This window comes from Hydra viridissima, unplaced genomic scaffold (assembly GCF_058129835.1).
Source record: "Hydra viridissima isolate aposymbiotic clone 2 unplaced genomic scaffold, HvirCarnegie_v1 scaffold_8, whole genome shotgun sequence".
Classification (NCBI taxonomy): domain Eukaryota; kingdom Metazoa; phylum Cnidaria; class Hydrozoa; order Anthoathecata; family Hydridae; genus Hydra; species Hydra viridissima.
Window position 1 is genome coordinate 14,312,702 of NW_028324307.1, and position 17,299 is coordinate 14,330,000.

Below are 17,299 nucleotides of genomic sequence, written 5' to 3' on the forward strand. Positions count from 1 at the left end.
TATTTAACATGTTCCAGTCAGTAATTTTATCATTTTTAGAAAAAGAACTAAGTTCATCTTCTTGATAAATCCGAGTTTTAGGTGGTCTTCTCATAGCAATAGGTGATGGTAGTGTGGAAGGACGTTTTAAGCACTCACTTGAAAAAATTTCAGGAATAGGATCCAAATTCCAATTTAACTTGCATTTTACACCACGGATAATGTACTTTTCATTAAAATGCTTTTCACACAAAACAGAGTTAGGTGAAGGCATCCAATCACTACGGTTTACAAAATGAACCCAATAATTTAGTAACTCTTCATTTTTTAAAGGAAAATGAAAAGAAGCAACTTTTTTATCTTCCAAAGAACTGATGTATCCAGTTTTACAACCATATGCAACACACTTGTTAACCATGATATGATTTAACTTTTTAAACTTTTATTAACTTTCTAAAATAGCTATATATATATATATATATATATATATATATATATATATATATATATATATATATATATATATATATATATATATATATATATCCTTTTTAAACCAATAATCTTATGCAAGTTTAATATTTTACACTTGCAATTTTACACTTTATCACTTGTAGTTGTGTCATTTACTTTTTTTGCGCAAATAGGCCTCTTAGAATCGGCCTCTAAAATGTAACATATACGGCCGTGTAATATAGTAGGCCATGGTAGGATCTAAAGCAGCTTAGCTTTAAAAGCTAAGCGTTTAACTTTAAAAGCTAAACGATTAGCTTTAAAAACTAATCGCTTAGTTTTTAAAGCTAATCGTTTAGTTTAGCTTTTAAAGCTAATCGCTTAGCTTTAAAAACTAAGCGATTAGTTTTAAAAGCTAAGCGATTAGCTTTAAAAGCTAAACTAAAAGCTAGAGGACCTTAGCTTTAAAAGCTAAGATGTTTTAGATCCTATTTAAATGGAAATGTTTTAAATTTTCATGGATTACTATTACGCGTGCTTAAACTTACGTTGGTTATGGTTTTAATGATTTTTCCAATAAGGCTTACGTTTAAGGCTTCGAAAATGTCAGCAATAAGAAATAAAATTTTTCATTTTTAATGTTTCTTCTACACAATGAATCTTTAAATGTTCGAGTATTGAAGAAATTGCTTCTGAGATGCTTGTATAAGGTCAGCTGATTGAAAAAAAACCATATTTTAATGTTGTTCATTCTTAAATTGCTTCCTATTATTTATGCACGTGGATATATTGCCACGAGTCTGCTGTGTTTTGATTGCCCATTAACTAATAAATAAATTGATCTTTATCTATAATCATATTTCATCATATGGTAGAGGGGGAAAATTTCACAATGATTGAGAATCTTAAACTTTCACTTGAGTTTGCTTCAGTAAAGACTGTTCAATGGCTTCAAAAAAATATTTTTAATGTTTTTTCACAACATAAAAAAGTAACTAAAGACATATCAGTCGTAGAGAAAAATTTATCTTCACAATATCATATCATAATTGGATTTAGAAAGGTCCAAATGACAAGGGTATCTTGTAGATTTAACCAAAAGGGCTTAGATATCAAAATGTCATTTTTCTAACTTAGAAAGTCTTTAGTAAAAAATTACCAAAAGACGCAGAATTTAAATTTTGAAAGCGCTGTGGTTTTCAAAATTTAAATTCAGGGTCAAATTAACAAAAATTACCTATCAGAGAAGGAATTAAAAACCTATCAGGCAAGGAAAGAAAAAATTACCTATCAGGGAAGGAAAGAAAGTTCAAATTTTTGCCTACTAATGTAATCAGTTACGGAGATCTATTTTGCTAAATTTTAGGCAATTTCTTCAACAAGAAATTAAAACCAGATAACATTGTTCTTTTTATCGTATATTCTATAAATTTCTACAATGGGCGCCTCTTTATTTAAGCAGCAACGGAAGCTTGCTAGCCACTCTTATGTTATGATTTTTTTTTTTAACAAACAAAAACAAGGTTGTTTCTTCACTCACGTGTTTGAATAGCAAGTTTATCAAGATATTCTTGTAACGGTATTTATTAAGATTATACTACGAATGGTTTTACTTTATTGTAATAATCTTTGTTAAAGTTGAAGGGTAATTCGCATGCAACTAACCATCTGTGAGAAGTATTTGGTTTAGCAATCTTGTCTGTAAGAAATGCTGTCATGAAAAACATCTTAAAGAAAAATCAACCAGAAACTCGAATTACTACAAATCAACCAGAAATTAGAATTACTTATCTCCAAAAAACGATCACTAAAATTATCATTACCTTTGCTCCTTGGTAAGTTTCGCCTCTGGATTCGTTTTTATCATAACGAATCTTTAAGACACCAATAGGTGAATTACTGAGGAACCTACACGAAGATATACCATGACTTGCAAGAAGGCGCTCTGATGCCTAGAATAAAAATAGCACCAATTAAAAAAACGAGAGATTAACCACTTAAAATCATTAGAATCATTAGAATATCCAATAGAAATTCATAAACACTTATTTCTTTTTTTTTGTGGAAAACTCTAATGCTAAGTTGAAGTATAAAAAAAAAAAAAAAAAAAAAAAAAAAAATGCATTTTGAGTAAACCCATTTTGAAAATAATTTTAGTTCGTAGATATTGAACGTACTTTGGTACTTTTTAAAAGCTGTACTGCTTCGAGCGATCATTTTAAAACTGTCTGTACTTTATATGAATGTAGCAGAGTGAATGCAACAGTTAAAAGATGATCGACAAAATTCAAACTGAATAAATTAGCAGTGTGCTATTTAATTGCAAGCCTTTCTTTTTTTTTATTTATTTTTTTCTTAATTCACTTGAGCAAATAATTTGAGATTTTTTTCGTGATGAATAAAAAAGTTATTCAAGTTCACATCAAATTTTTTTACCAAATGTAACAATATCAACAAATACCAACTGGCTTTTGCTGTGGTTTTTTTATAAGCCAGATCATTAAGCACTTTAGTAATATGTCCAGATTTTAGCCAAGTGGATTTGGATGGAACAAAAATGTTTCCAGAAAATTATGACAAAACGCGAACTATACAAAAAAAAAAAATCCAAACTTATTTAAGAAACTTACTGATCTCAAACTTTCATTTGATTCGATAGTCGTGTATGGGTATAGAAATGTTTTTTCTTTCAAAACTTCATCATCTTCAATAACGTAATGAAGAATATCACTTAATCTTCTTTTTAACGAACAGTAGTCATTGTCGAATTGATCGATTTGAGCTAAACGTAAATTTTGTGCATCTTTCATCCAGCTCTCTTCTTCTTCCTTAATTAAATCAGGGGATTAAAATCTTATTTTATTTTCTGCTCTCAAGTTTAAAAAAATGGACCTCTGAATTAGGGTGTTATTTTTAAAACAAAATTCAAAGCAGCCATGCATAGGGGCTGTGATTTGATGAAATAATAAACCACAAAAAAATCTTTTTTAATTGAAGAACACTAAACTTTCAAACAAATTTTTGTTTTTAAAATTTGACAACTTTTTGTATTTTTTTAATCTTTTTTTTTTTTAGTTATACATGTTACAAATGAAGTGTTTTTGTTTATTTCTCTTAAATTTTAACTTAGATTGGATAAATATATACAATAGTTAAATTCATAAAATATCTGCTTGAAATAAAATGAGCTTGTCTATGTTTTAGTTATTACTTTTGGTGGAAAACTTATACAATTTTAAACTAATAAATTACTCTAAACACTAATTCAAAATATTAAGAATATTTTTTAAATTTGTAACTGGTCTACAAAGTAAGTAACTCCGACATGATCTTCAACAAATGTTTGGTTATTAGACAACAGATTCATGTTTTTGATGTGGGAAGATACAACCAGTTACTGACTAATGAACAGGTTCTGCTTTGCCTGTCTTATCATTTGAAATCAAACAGAGTGTCATTAAGTTGTTCGAATGTCATCAACAAGGGTTTGTAAATTTGGCATACAGCTAACATTCCAACAATTCAGAAACAAATGCTGTGATAAAACTAAAAGTACTGTATGAGAAGCATTTTTCAATATTGGAATAAACAAGATAAGGTGAATAGATTAATAAACTGAACTTGAAAAAACTGTTTGGTGTGTTACATGCCAATTCATATAGTTTAAGTAAAACTCCAGAAGATTACTAATTTCTTTCTGATCAAAAAAATGATTGGAAAATGATAATGGTGGAAGAAGACAGAGTTAAAAAGAAAAAGAAAAAAAGATTTCAAGGTAGACAAGAGCTAAACAAAGAAAAGAGATATCTACGAGTTCTACTTCTCTAAAAACTTGTAATAAAAATGATAATGAATCAACAGGAGAGAAAAATAATCAATCAGATGAAGAACATTACATTAGGAATTACCATTGGCAATCCTTACAAATCTAAAGTAAAACTGAACAGTATCAAAGAAATATTTTTAAATGGCTTTTTGTAGCCATCTTGGTGGTGCAAACTATAATCGCCTGCTAGTAGTTGTGTCTGGAAAAGATGTAAAGAATTTATTAGTCACCCTCAAGATCCATGGAACTGACATCATCATAAGAAACACAATAATCAAATTACTTCAGAGTTGTAATGATGTGTCAGAGTGGTTGATTTGGCTTGTGACACCCCAACAATTTCTAATACCAGTTATTAACAAAAAAGTTATAAAAAAATTTCAGAAAAACATTCAGAAAAGTTTAAGAAAATCTATCTTCAGCTTGTGATTTTGCAGTTGACTTATTGAGGTGCATATCACAGGGTAAACTGGAAGGCTAAAGAAATCTATAGTTTAAAAGATTTCTGTTTTTAAGAACAGTTAAAATTGACTTCCCATAAACTACAGGTATTAACAAACAGATTCATCTATTCACTGTAACTATAACTATAAAATAGTGGTTTAGTCTACCAAACAGCTGCAGTGATCCTTACAATGACTTTTGTTTTGTCAAAACTATAGAATCCTTTGAAAAAATTGATAGCAAAGTAAGAAAGGAAGCACTGAAAAAAATGAGAGAACACCTCTGGCACCAAAGAGAAGACCTTATCAGTATGGCACTTTTTTCCAATTCTGTTCTTATTGATGATATAAGGCTTATTGTTAAAACCTTAAAAAGGCCAGCAAAAAAAAAAAAAAAAAGATGTAAGACAAGGAAAAATATTGATTCTTTCAAAATGTTAACAAATGTTTGTTAAATCTTTTTTATGCACTAAAACTAAATCAGGATTTTCTCGTTAGTGATCCAGAAACAGACCACAACTACAAGACACAGTGTAAAAAAGATAGTTTTAGTAGTGCATGCTGTTTGGGATTGTGCTGAATATGTAGTGAAATTAGCATCTGAATTTAATATCTTTCACTCAAAGCAGTGACAACTTATATTTTAAATGGTTACTAATTTTCTATGATGCTCTAATTGTAGAAAAGCAGCGAGAAAACCTTTTAAAAAGAGCTACACTTAAAGAGGATTAGGTTTAAGAAAAAAATGCACATTTTAATTATCAATGCCAACCATTTTTATTATGAAAACCTAAAATGAAATAAAAATTTTATTGAAAAATTGTCATCTATAGCGGGATTTTTGTTGAGGTCTCTTAAAATTACTCAATTGAATTTTCCCATGTTTTCATATTAGCAAATGGTACAAAATAAGCTCTTAAGCCAAGTGGAAATCCAAAAAAATTAATTTTCCTAACTTAAAAAAAACACCCTACTCCGCATTTTAAATAGCTAATAGCAAGTCGTGCTTAAAGATTTGCAGATTTATTGTTTGCCATCAACTCAAAAAAAATAATAAAAATAAAACCTGCATTGCTAGCAATTTGTTTTTAGCTTCTAAAACTTTATCATCATCATTGCCAGTTGATTTGCTTTTTGAAGAAAGAACCTTTTTGAAAACATTAGAAATAACTACATAAACAATCAAAATCATTCAAAAAAATTAAAATAAATTAACAAATAGCAGAAAAAAAACAAAACCTTTTCTAATGTTGCTTTATGATACTCATAGTCATTAAGTACAGACTTCTCAATTTCTAACTGATGCTGTAACTTTGCATACTGTTGCTCTATATGGTTTAATGGTTTACTAACAACATTCATGCGCTTTATGCAAACTGATACAAGAATTTGCCATGGTTTAGAGAAATGAGCTATTTGTCTCATAACTTCTACTGAGAAATAAAGATCACAAAAGGCACACAAAATTAAAGGATTGTGGAGAAGACACCATAAGAAAAAAAGAAAGAAATACTTCAATCAAACTTAATTTACATAATTATTTTTTTTATTGTTATTATACACTAAGTTATTTAACAAATCTTTAAAAAAATATTTAACATTTGTTAATGATGATACTGAAAACCATTTTTATAGAATATAAAAGTAAGAAAAATGAACAGACATCAATAGATGTTATTGAAGAAAAATTAAGGTTTTTTAACAGACAAATTTCTTTTTTACCATTTAAACTTAAACACAAAAAAATAAAAAAAATAAAAAATAAAAACTTCACTGCCTTTCATGACTTCAAAAACTGAAATAAACCAAAAAACAAACAAACAAAAAAAACAAACTATAGCATACTTTGAAAACAACTTTCACTAAATTTAAATCCAATACATTTAATGGGCACATGCAATAAATTCAATAGGCATGTCAATATATTTATTGGGCATGTGCAATAGAAAAAAAGATAAATCAAAATTTAAAATTTTTTCCTTCTAATACACTATAAATGTCTAATAAACTTTTTTGTATGAGCTCGATAAATTCTGCAGAGTTAGGACTATCAGGATAAGAGCATATGTTACATCCAAACCAATTATCTTGGATTAAATAACCAATTCCTAAACCATTTGAGACTACAGGAGCAAATCCACCCAACTGGATATAAGGACTACTCACAGTGCTTGTAGACAAAATAATGTGATTAATATTCTTGTAAGCATCATCATCAAAAAAATCTATCTTGCGATTGGTACTTTGAGCTAAACATCGTAATGCAAACAAATGACGATCAAATCCTGCTCCTAAATTATTACAAAATAACTTTAACCAATTTTTTTTTTAAATTTGTAAATTTACTATAATTATCTGATATAAGATTTAGGCTTTAAAAGTGTTTATTAAGAGTAAATATTTATTATAAATACAAAAGTAATATATGAATAACAATAAATTGTGTTAACGATGTTCAATTATCATCAATAAACTATATAAATATCCTAAGAACTTTAAAAAAAAATTACTCATTCACAATTCATAATATTAATAAAATAATAGAATGCTCTCAAATCTGAATAATTTACTGTGCCTGTTAATAAAACTGTTTAGTGTTATTGTTTACTTTATAAAGAATAGCTGTAACATGTGCTGGAAGTTTTTCCTTATATTTATTTTCTTAATGTTCCCAAATACGCCCTTTTCCAACTGGTAACCAAAAGACACACTTAATTCTTGAACATTCAAACAACTTGTAAGTTTTCAAAGTATATTTTCATTAATATGAAATTGAAAAACTTTTACAAAAAGATTTTAGAGAGTAACCATGCAAAAGACCAGAATAGCAGGATCTTGACCATTTTATCAAAAATGTTATTAGAATTTTTTTCACCTTGATTGCTTTTGAATAACTAGATGTCTGAAAGGAAACCTATTATAGAGGAAGCGGGGAGGGGTAGGACAAAACTCAAAAAGAGTATCTAAAGAGTTATGACAGATCAGAAAAGAAGAAGAAAGATGATTGGGGCCAAAACATGAAGTTTTGGTCCCAATTTTTTTTATTCTTTGAAGAGACAGAAGAATACACTAAAGTCTTTGTGTATTATTTGTAAAGATAGAAGAACACACTAAACCAAGCAGGCTTTTAATGTGAATGCTGAAATATTTCCAACTAATAGTGATTGACCAAGAATAGAAGAGCTAGTCTCTTTCCTGGTAACATGCTGTCAAACAAACTATTTGCTATCGCAAGAAATATCAAGGAAGCAGAGGAGTAATTAGCTCAATAAAAATTTGCTACTTTAAACCTTTGTTTCAAAACTTAAATGATTAAATAACAAGAAAAACAAGAAAACCAAGAAAAAAACGCCTGCAGAGAGTTTAGTTGGTTCATCTATTCTGAAATATTGAAAATTCTGTAGATGTTTTTTAAAGAAAATTTGATTTACCAAAAATATGGATAGGGATTGATATTCTTTTAATCTACTGCAACAGTAAATTTGAAATAATAAATCGTCAAGTATAATAGACCTAACAATAGACTTTAAAATCAATATTTAAATTTTACTGTTACCTCATAGGACTTTCAAAACATGCATAGTGTTTATTGTGCATTTGTATTAAGAAACCATGAAAGAACTCTAAACTTTTATGAAATTACCTCCTCTAAACAATCTAGCAATAAACTTACTGAAAGGAAGAAAGCAAACAAAACCTTTACTCAAGTTCAGTCCCATTGATATCAACAATTTGGTTATGAGTTAAAATTAGGTGATCAGAAGACTCAACTTATCAATTTTCTTTAAAAATATGAAAAAAAATTCCCACAGCTTTAATAAATCTCAAACTAAGTTCTGCTGCAATTTGATCAGGGTGTAGTTCTGTTTGTGCAAGAAATTTACAATTTACTTTTTTTTACATTTAATTTGTAAGTAAATTGCTCTCATAGCTCTCTCTGTTTATAAGTTTTTTTTTTTGTTGTTTTTTTAATCAATCAAAAGCATGTGACCAGTTAAAAACTGGTTGCTACTTCAAAAAGTGATTGTAACTTTAGGTTTTTAGGCTTTGAGGTGGCAAAAGATTGCTATTGCTTTTTTAAGGAACCCACGATTTTTATTTAGCATTGCAAAAGGTTTTCATTATTCTACACAAGTTGAATTTGTGTACATTTGTGAAATTCAAAAAAAAAAAAAAAAAACTTTAATAGATGATCATTTAAGTTAAACATCTCACACTATCATTTTTTTAACAAACTTTTTACATCTATAAAAATCCTTTCAACACACTGTTTCTTACTGTTTCTTTACAGCAAGAAAACGTTATTTTCATCTAATTAACATTTATGTAAATTAGCAGCTTATGCTTTAAAATACACATAGATTTTATTGCTACTGACCTAACCTTTTATATAAAACTCTTATAGCACTAAAAAAAAAAAAAAAATTATAATTTTTAAATCTATTTACATTCGGCTAGCTAACCATTATGAGTGCTTTATGTTGTCTAAACTTCCTTCCTAACACCTTAATTATAGAAAATGCACACACAAAAAACATTTCTAGCTTTTACCCATAGCAGCCTCCTTAGTTAATTTGTTATGCATATCAGAGGATTTTTTCAACAGATTTTTCATTTCATCAACTGAAGCATTATGAGTTGGCTCAAATGCTTCTGCACACGCAGCAGTGGCAACAGTGCATGGTCGGACTGTCTCAGTTCTGCCATTCTTAAATGCAGCAGTTGAGCAGCTTTCATAGGTTGCTGCGTATTTTCCATTTTGACGATAATATGCCATCTACATTACAATAATATTTAAAAATATATTAATTTTCAGAAAAAGTAATAAACATGCATGATCTTAATTTTAAGATTGCTAATAACATTTTCTACACTTAAAATAATGACAAAATTCAAAAGTTTTTGCAGAAAAAATAACATGATATAAAAGACTAAACTTGAAAATAACTTTATGCTTTGTAAGTATTTAAAAAAATATTTTTATAATGATTAACACAAAAAAACAACCTGAAATGCCAATTGCATGATGGCATCGGGACTAAGATTTTTGATTTTTAAATAGTTTTTCCCAAATTTTTCAACTTTACCAGCTTTGACATTCAACTTGCTAGTTCTTTCATTAAAGCTCTTTTGAGCTATAAAAAAATTTTAAAAAAAGGGTTAATTTCAAGATCTATAAAAAACATATTCTTTAACCTAAGTAATGTGTGCACACAAAATGTTAATATCTGATTTGAAATATTAGTAAAAAATGTAATTTTGAAATTAAATTTAAAATACCACACCTTTTGCAATTCCATCTTTAATGAGAGCATCAAGCTCAAACTCTAACTTGATAAACGTTAGAGGATAATGTGCAGATTCATTATTTCTTGAAGGATTAAATGAGTCTGCAGCAGAAGCTTTTGTAATTTCATTGAGAAAACGAACAATTGATACACCATCACCCCAAGAATGTTCAAAGTTTATAGCCATTTTTGCATTTTTGGATAAAGCTATATGGAATGATTTGTCAAACCAACTGAATAGGAAAAAATCGTAAAACTTAACTTTAAAAGAATCATGAAGTCTAAATCTGAAAGTAACAATTACTGAAAAATTGTGTTAAGATTTATTTTTAGGCATCATAATTTAGGATATGACATAAAAACATGAACTTATACCGACTGTGACCTTCCCCATACAAAAATATTTCAGTTGTATCTTGTTCATCCAAACATTCTTTATCATCAAGAAAAAGTCCAAAAAGTGCAGAATCTAATGAATGTAAAAGTTGACTATTTTTGGGGTTGCTTTCTAAGTGAGCTCGTAAAGATGCCCATGTGTCCCTCTTCTCAGAAGTAAGAATTGCTAAAGGATTTTCGACTAGAGTATTGCTTCTTTCCATAATGGCCTTTAAATTGGCATGAATAGCATCTCTTGAAACTAAGTTCCCTACAAGATAAGTATAAGGAAATCAATGTCAGAAACCGTAATGTTTTCTTCAAAGTATACAACATAACTTAGAAAATTCAAAATATAAAACAAAAAACCTATATAAATTAATTAAACAAATAAATATAGTCACATAATTCAACTAATGAAGCTATCATTAAATATGTTTATGAAATCAAGTTGAAAAAGATAATGAAAAAGGCAAAGAAAAGTAATATCTTAAGCAAACAAGAATAAATCATGCTACAAACAAGAATAAATTATGCTACAAAGGTTTTACTTAAAAAATATTAAACAAAAAAAGAATTAATTTTTTAAACATTACTTTTACAAATTTTGAAAATATATTTTAAATATTAGCAAATATATTGATAGATATAAGTAAATACATTGTAGCATGTTAATAAATATATGTTAAATAAAAACAGGAATAAAAAAACTCAAGAAACCTACCATTTTTATCTATTGCATCAAATAAAAAAATATGTCCATTTCGAATGACCAAGATTTGCCTGCCATCCTTTGTTGTTTTTAACTCATCTTTAAAAGGTTTGGGAACTCTGGTTGAATTAAACAACCGGGAATATTGAGACATGTCAAGTGGGAATGCTTTAAAAAGATATGCAACATACCATGACAATGAACTGGGTGCCATGCTAAACATCACATTTATTTTGTATGATAATAAGATATATTTTAACAAGTTACTTAGATATAATAAGATTTATAATAAGATTAAGCAAAATATAATACTAGTTAGATTGGTAAATTTAGGATATATAATAAGAAGAATGCAAATATATAATTGCATTTTTAATAGTTTTTTCAAAATGAAAAAATTATAATTTAGTTGCATACCCAGTATTGTTTTAATGAAAAAAATAGTTTAAAAAATTTTAATACACTTGAACATTTTACCTTGACAATCTTCGAAACATTTTTGTATCACTTTTTTTAGGATTCATATGGTAGACATCAGGTTCAAGATTGGAAGCAAACAGACTGTTCTTGAATAGTAGAGAAGAATACACCAATTTTGTTGCTCTTGTTAACTAATTTGAGAAGAATAGCCATTTTAAAAATCACATTTACAAATTTAACAAGAGTTATGTTTTATATTTAACATAGCTATTTCCTAAAGAATTCTATAAATGATTTATTACTTGATCAGTTGTATTTGGATCATCTACAGCAAGAACAAAAGGGTTATGATTAAGTACAATAGAATCTCTATACTTCAAGTACATATCAAACCAAGGTTCTAAATTTAAAAAAAAAAAAAAAAAAAAGATTAGTTTATTATCAAGCAATATTAGCAAAAAATCTTCTAGTAATAAATTACAAACTTTTAATGCTGAAGTACCTGATATATAGCTTGTGTGTTTCATTAAGTTATCTTTTGCAACTAATTCAGTATGCAGGGCTGTGACAAAGAAAACTCAAAATATTTTTTTTAAATTCTACATAATTGATAAATTCTACATAATTATATATAATAATATAAAATACACAATGTAATTCACATACTAAAATAAATAATACACAAATTCTACATAAATGAGAAATACATAGAATTTTAAAAAACTAACTAGTGTATGATTAGATGCAGTAACTAGAGTATTAGTTTTTGAATTTATTCTAAACCATGAAAACAGCTGAAAAAATATCTAAAATATTTATTATTTGAAACTAATAAATCTCTTATTATTTTAATCATACCTCTTCCTTCAAAATCCAAAAAATTTTCAGCATATTTCTTTGTTTTCTTGTATTCTTCTGAGGTTAGAAGTGGCTTTTGTGCTTCTAGATAACGATGCATAGTGTCTTCCAACTTTGGTATAGGTAATCTTGGAAGACTCTTTTGAAAATGCATAGTAGGAATAATGCTATTTTGAAGATACTGTGATTCATTTCTTTGCTTCTGCCTGCAAGTTCAAAAACAATAAAAAATTAGTAAAAACAAAAACATTAAAAATCAGTAAAAACTGATTGCAAATAACTTGAAACAAAAAATTAGGAAAGGAGATCATTTATGAAAGTTTATATAAAAACTATAAAAAATAAAAATAAAAGATATAAAAATTACCAAAGAACAACAACTACAAAATAATAAGTTCAAGTTTTACCTAGAATTGGTGAAACCTGATGCTGCACTAACAAGTAGCTATGATTAAAAAGTAAAGTATATATATATATATATATATATATATATATATATATATATATATATATATATATATATATATATATATATATATATATATATATATATATATATATAAAATAGTAATTGAAACTTTCCAATACTGCTCATTTTGGTTCGTTTCTGATTTATGATGATAAATATAAAAAGCTATGAAACTACACAAACGATTACTAACTAAAACTATCATTAAAATCCCCTATTTTTTAAAATATAAAAAGATATAATTTCTTCAAGCAATATTATCTTTTATTAACCTTTTCATGGCCTGGAGACCGAAGGGATGTAAACGGTTTTACTGTTATATACATGTTTTACAAACAAAGTAGGTTACTTAGATTTAAGTAGCTGCAAAAGGCTACTCTTGTCAACTGGTATATTTCAAAAAAAGTTTAGTAAAACCCTTAATGTATATAACAGAACAAGCTTATATTTGTCTATTTCCACTTTATTAGCTAACAGTGAAGAGTTACACCAAATATTTTCCGTTATCACTTGGTAATAGTAATGGCGCTTTACACATTAGAACCTCCTCAGTTTTTTTTTTTGTCATAAATTATAAAAACTAGCAAAAAGCAACCCGTAATACGGGTTATGGTCGGTCTGTTAATTTATGGTGGCTGTTTTCCACATTTTAAAGTTGCGAAACCATTACTAATACCCTTTTAGAAAAACGCCTTCAAATTTAAAAAATTAAACCATCTGTAAAATTAAAATAAAAAGTATGCGGAGGTAAAATAATTTACCAATTATTTAACATTATTTGAGAAATTTAAAACTGACATATGTCATATCAGTGTAGGGCAGAACTATTTTCCTCGACATCACTAAGTTCAAAACAATACGTTTTTAGTTACTGACAGAAAATAATAACACTTCATCATGCTTTAAATTGACGAAAAAAGCTAAATTTTTGTTATATTTTTTATAACATGAACTTTAATTAATGAGAGTAATATAAAGCGAACGTTAATTATACATGAATTATTAATTTTTTGGTATCCCCTTGATACATGTTTCTTTAAAAAAGGAAATTGTCTTTAAAACGCTAAATGCACACAACTAAATAAATTAATTAAAAATAACTGAACATTTGACCATCACTATTTGTGGCACTAATCTGACCATTTTTATATATGGCCTCTTTGTTTCAGTTTTTAATAAACGGTAATTTGCTACCATTTACTAAAAATTCCTTTTGTTACTCGAAATTTAATTATCTTAAATATTTTGACACTAATAAAGGACCTCCCTTCCCCGTTTTTGCCTTAATGGTGGTCAGGAGAATAGAGCTATTTTTATTAAGAGTAATCAAGTTTTTGATGAAGACCTTTCACCAGAATAATAAAATGTGAAACAATGATTTAAAAATTTAACAAATATAAGAATTTTTTCTTTCCTCAAAATTAAGCTAATTAATTAGTTAAATACCTTATAAAATTTAAGTAACTCGATATTTGACAAATGCGCTAAACTACAATATTCACCCCCCGTTTAAAAAGATCCCCTAGGTTACGTACAACAAATATTATTAGGCATAAAATAAAGAAAATTAAAAAAAACTTGAACTAATTGCATCTATTTATATCATTTTAACTGACAAAAATTTACAATAAAAGGTAATCAGGTTTTCTTTTTATAAATCGTATAAATGCGTCAATCGTAAATGGGTCATTCCAGTAGATTTCAACAATTTTCCATCTAAGTTGTTGGCACTATGTCTCAGATTTTGCTCTTCTTTTGAAATTATGTTAATAATAATAAAATATGAACAATTTGAAAATTTCAATGCATTTGCATTATCCGTTACTAAATTATCGGCATTAAAAGATTTGCGATGGAAGCCTACCCAGTAAACACGCTTTAGTTGGTCCAACTGACGGGCCAGTATTGGCTATAGTTGGCTAACTGTTGGCATTTCGTGCCAACCATTAACCAACTGTGTACCGCGTGTTTTTGAATCGTTAAAGTTTCCCGGAAGTTTTATAAATGTATTTTAATAATTAGTCGCATGGTCTAAGTGAATATATTTACTAAATGAATATATTCACTTAGACCATGCAACTAATATTTAAAAGTATTCAAATAGATTCATTCAATAATTAAAACTATTCAATAGAGTTAGTTTAGTTTGAAGCTATTTATCATTTTTTTCTTTCAAACGCTTTTTTTACCCTTTAATTAAACTTTTAAACTCAAACTCTCCTACACCTCTTAATATAACCGTTACGCTGGTAAGTACAAATATTTTACATTTATAATTTTTGACATTGGTTGAGTTTTTAACTTATTTTTATGATGACACCATTGTTGTATTTGTATTAGACATTTTAGCTCTATTTTAACTATTATTAAAAGTTAAAATACAGCTAAAATGTATATGTGCGTGTATAGTAGTATGTTTACGTGTGTATTTCTGTATGTATATTTATGTATGTATGCATGTATGTATGTATGTATGTATGTATGTATGTATGTATGTATGTATGTATGTATGTATGTATGTATGTATGTATGTATGTATGTATGTATGTATGTATGTATGTATGTATGTATGTATGTATGTATGTATGTATGTATGTATGTATGTATGTATGTATGTATGTATGTATGTATGTATGTATGTATGTATGTATGTATGTATGTATGTATGTATGTATGTATGTATGTATGTATGTATGTATGTATGTATGTATGTATGTATGTATGTATGTATGTATGTATGTATGTATGTATGTATGTATGTATGTATGTATGTATGTATGTATGTATGTATGTATGTATGTATGTATGTATGTATGTATGTATGTATGTATGTATGTATGTAGGGGAGGTAGGGGAGCATTGGGCACTTTTTTACATAAACGCTGATAAAACTGTTTTTTTTTATCATAATCAAAATTTTATTTCAAATATATCTGGCACACATATTTGGCAGTAAATATTGCTAAGAAGAGTTTTAGTAATATAATTAGTCGCAAAGTTACAAAAGGTTTTTGAACACAAGTCCAAAGTGCCCAAACCTCCCGGTGGTTGGGAGGTTTGGGCACCCCTGAGGGGAGGTTTGGGCACTGTATTTAATATGCACAATATTGTTTTAATATACTGCTATGATTAAGTGTTATATAGCATTGATATAAAAAATTATAATACAAACATTTTTTCTTATCAGAGACTTTACAAAAAATTAAACAATGTCACTTGGGATCAATACTGCACGATGTTGGGCTTAATAAGACTTATTTTAAATTTGGTATGACCCAAAGAGGCTTATCAAATTTATATTTTAGGCTTATCCATGTTGTTGGTGTAGGCAATTTTGTTTTTATATCCTCCAGGGACGCTGGCTACGTCCTCGATGTCAGGAAACATAAACGTATTTCTTATCTTACTTGCTCTCATAAATTTGACAGTTGCCATGGAGTGATTAACCTCTTAAATTATTCCAACATAATGATAAACAGTTTTTTGGTGTTAAATTTAACCAACACAAGGTTATTGACCAGGAAATTTCTATCCATAACAATCACATCGTCTACATAAAAATCTTCTTCCGATGAATCGATTTCAACAAGGGCTTTGTCAGAAACGGAAACATTTTCTATTTCATCATCACTGCTAATCTTCCTGCTTTTCTCGTTTTTAGAGCATTTTTGATTTTTGTTGAGCTCTTTGATCTTATTTTTTCTTTGTCTTTCTTTTTCTTCCATTTCAATGAGTCTTTTCTCGGGTGTGTCTGTCAATATTCTAGTTTTTCCTTTCTTCCGTTTCATGCCATCCAATATCCTGGGGCCGGCATTCGGGTATGGCCTTACTAAATCAGGTGTTACATAGATAGCGCCCCTAGTCTGGCTTTTAGATAGAGATTCCATTTGAGATGGCCCAGTGACTTCCATATTTGAACTTGTACGATCCTCTAGACTCAGATTTTCTTATGTTGAAGGCTGTTCCATGATAGGTTGGTCGGAAATCAATTTTTCTGTAGCAATATTATTCTCTTCCGGCAAGCAGCGATCAGTTATAGAAGAACAAACAAAATCTTCATTAGAAAAAATGTTTGAATTGAATGGCCAAATGCCAGGTTTTTCAAATCCCTTTTGAATATTTTGCAACTTGAATGCAAGTGGAATGGCTTTTGCTGCTAATTTTGGGATTTCATAAATTGTTAAAGTTTTGCCAGGATTGCTTACCATCCAATCTGTTACAACAGTGTTATAATAAGTTTTAAGTGGTCCATAGACAGTCAGGTCTAGGGATTGCAGTTTTTGGCTGCAGTGCGGTGGGAAAGTCATTAAAACAATCCCTGATTCTTTGCAAAAATCGAGAACTGGTACTGAAATATGGCTCTCGTGATTGTCCAGCAGTAATAGAACTGGCGAGGAAGGCGTTGGTTTTGCGTGTTTTGCAAAATGGTGTACATATTTAAAAAAACATGGTGCTGTCATCCACCCTGAAAGATAT

General features: G+C 28.2%; 3 protein-coding genes and 1 pseudogene across 6 annotated transcripts in view; 1 reads left to right on the plus strand and 3 right to left on the minus strand.

The window, feature by feature from the left end:
* Positions 1-1,834: 1,834 nt before the first annotated feature.
* Positions 1,835-6,234, minus strand: LOC145194889 (large ribosomal subunit protein mL46-like). Its single transcript, XM_090095451.1, has 5 exons — positions 5,941-6,234; positions 5,768-5,848; positions 3,063-3,260; positions 2,256-2,384; positions 1,835-2,159 (listed from the first exon to the last, which is right to left on the minus strand). The coding sequence occupies exons 1-5, from the start codon at positions 6,124-6,126 to the stop codon at positions 2,025-2,027; spliced, it is 729 nt and encodes a 242-aa protein (XP_089951577.1). The 5' UTR covers positions 6,127-6,234; the 3' UTR covers positions 1,835-2,024.
* A 311-nt stretch (positions 6,235-6,545) lies between these two features.
* LOC145194888 (carnitine O-palmitoyltransferase 2, mitochondrial-like) lies at positions 6,546-13,378 on the minus strand. 2 transcript variants are annotated; one of them, XM_090095449.1, is made up of 12 exons: positions 13,096-13,378; positions 12,762-12,799; positions 12,355-12,560; positions 11,999-12,058; positions 11,799-11,896; positions 11,554-11,687; positions 11,089-11,291; positions 10,365-10,635; positions 9,987-10,222; positions 9,709-9,836; positions 9,253-9,478; positions 6,546-6,992 (listed from the first exon to the last, which is right to left on the minus strand). In XM_090095449.1, exons 1-12 carry the CDS (start codon positions 13,147-13,149, stop codon positions 6,661-6,663), a joined length of 1,986 nt encoding a protein of 661 aa, XP_089951575.1. In that variant the 5' UTR covers positions 13,150-13,378; the 3' UTR covers positions 6,546-6,660. The 2 variants fall into 2 exon arrangements, 1 of the variants encoding a protein (XP_089951575.1); XR_016454853.1 differs by lacking the exon at positions 6,546-6,992 and adding an exon at positions 8,650-8,881 and having other exon boundaries at positions 8,938-9,478; positions 13,096-13,373.
* A 1,465-nt stretch (positions 13,379-14,843) lies between these two features.
* The window catches only part of LOC149885248 (uncharacterized), a 12,159-nt gene continuing 9,703 nt past the window's right edge, over positions 14,844-17,299 (plus strand). The window contains exon 1 of one of the 3 annotated variants that reach the window (XM_090095453.1): positions 14,844-15,072. The gene's annotated coding sequence lies outside the window, so the exon portion shown is untranslated. The remainder of the gene's footprint in view (positions 15,073-17,299) is intronic. The other 2 variants (XR_016454854.1, XM_090095456.1) reach the window with 2 other exon arrangements.
* The window catches only part of LOC149885249 (uncharacterized), a 1,290-nt pseudogene continuing 38 nt past the window's right edge, over positions 16,048-17,299 (minus strand).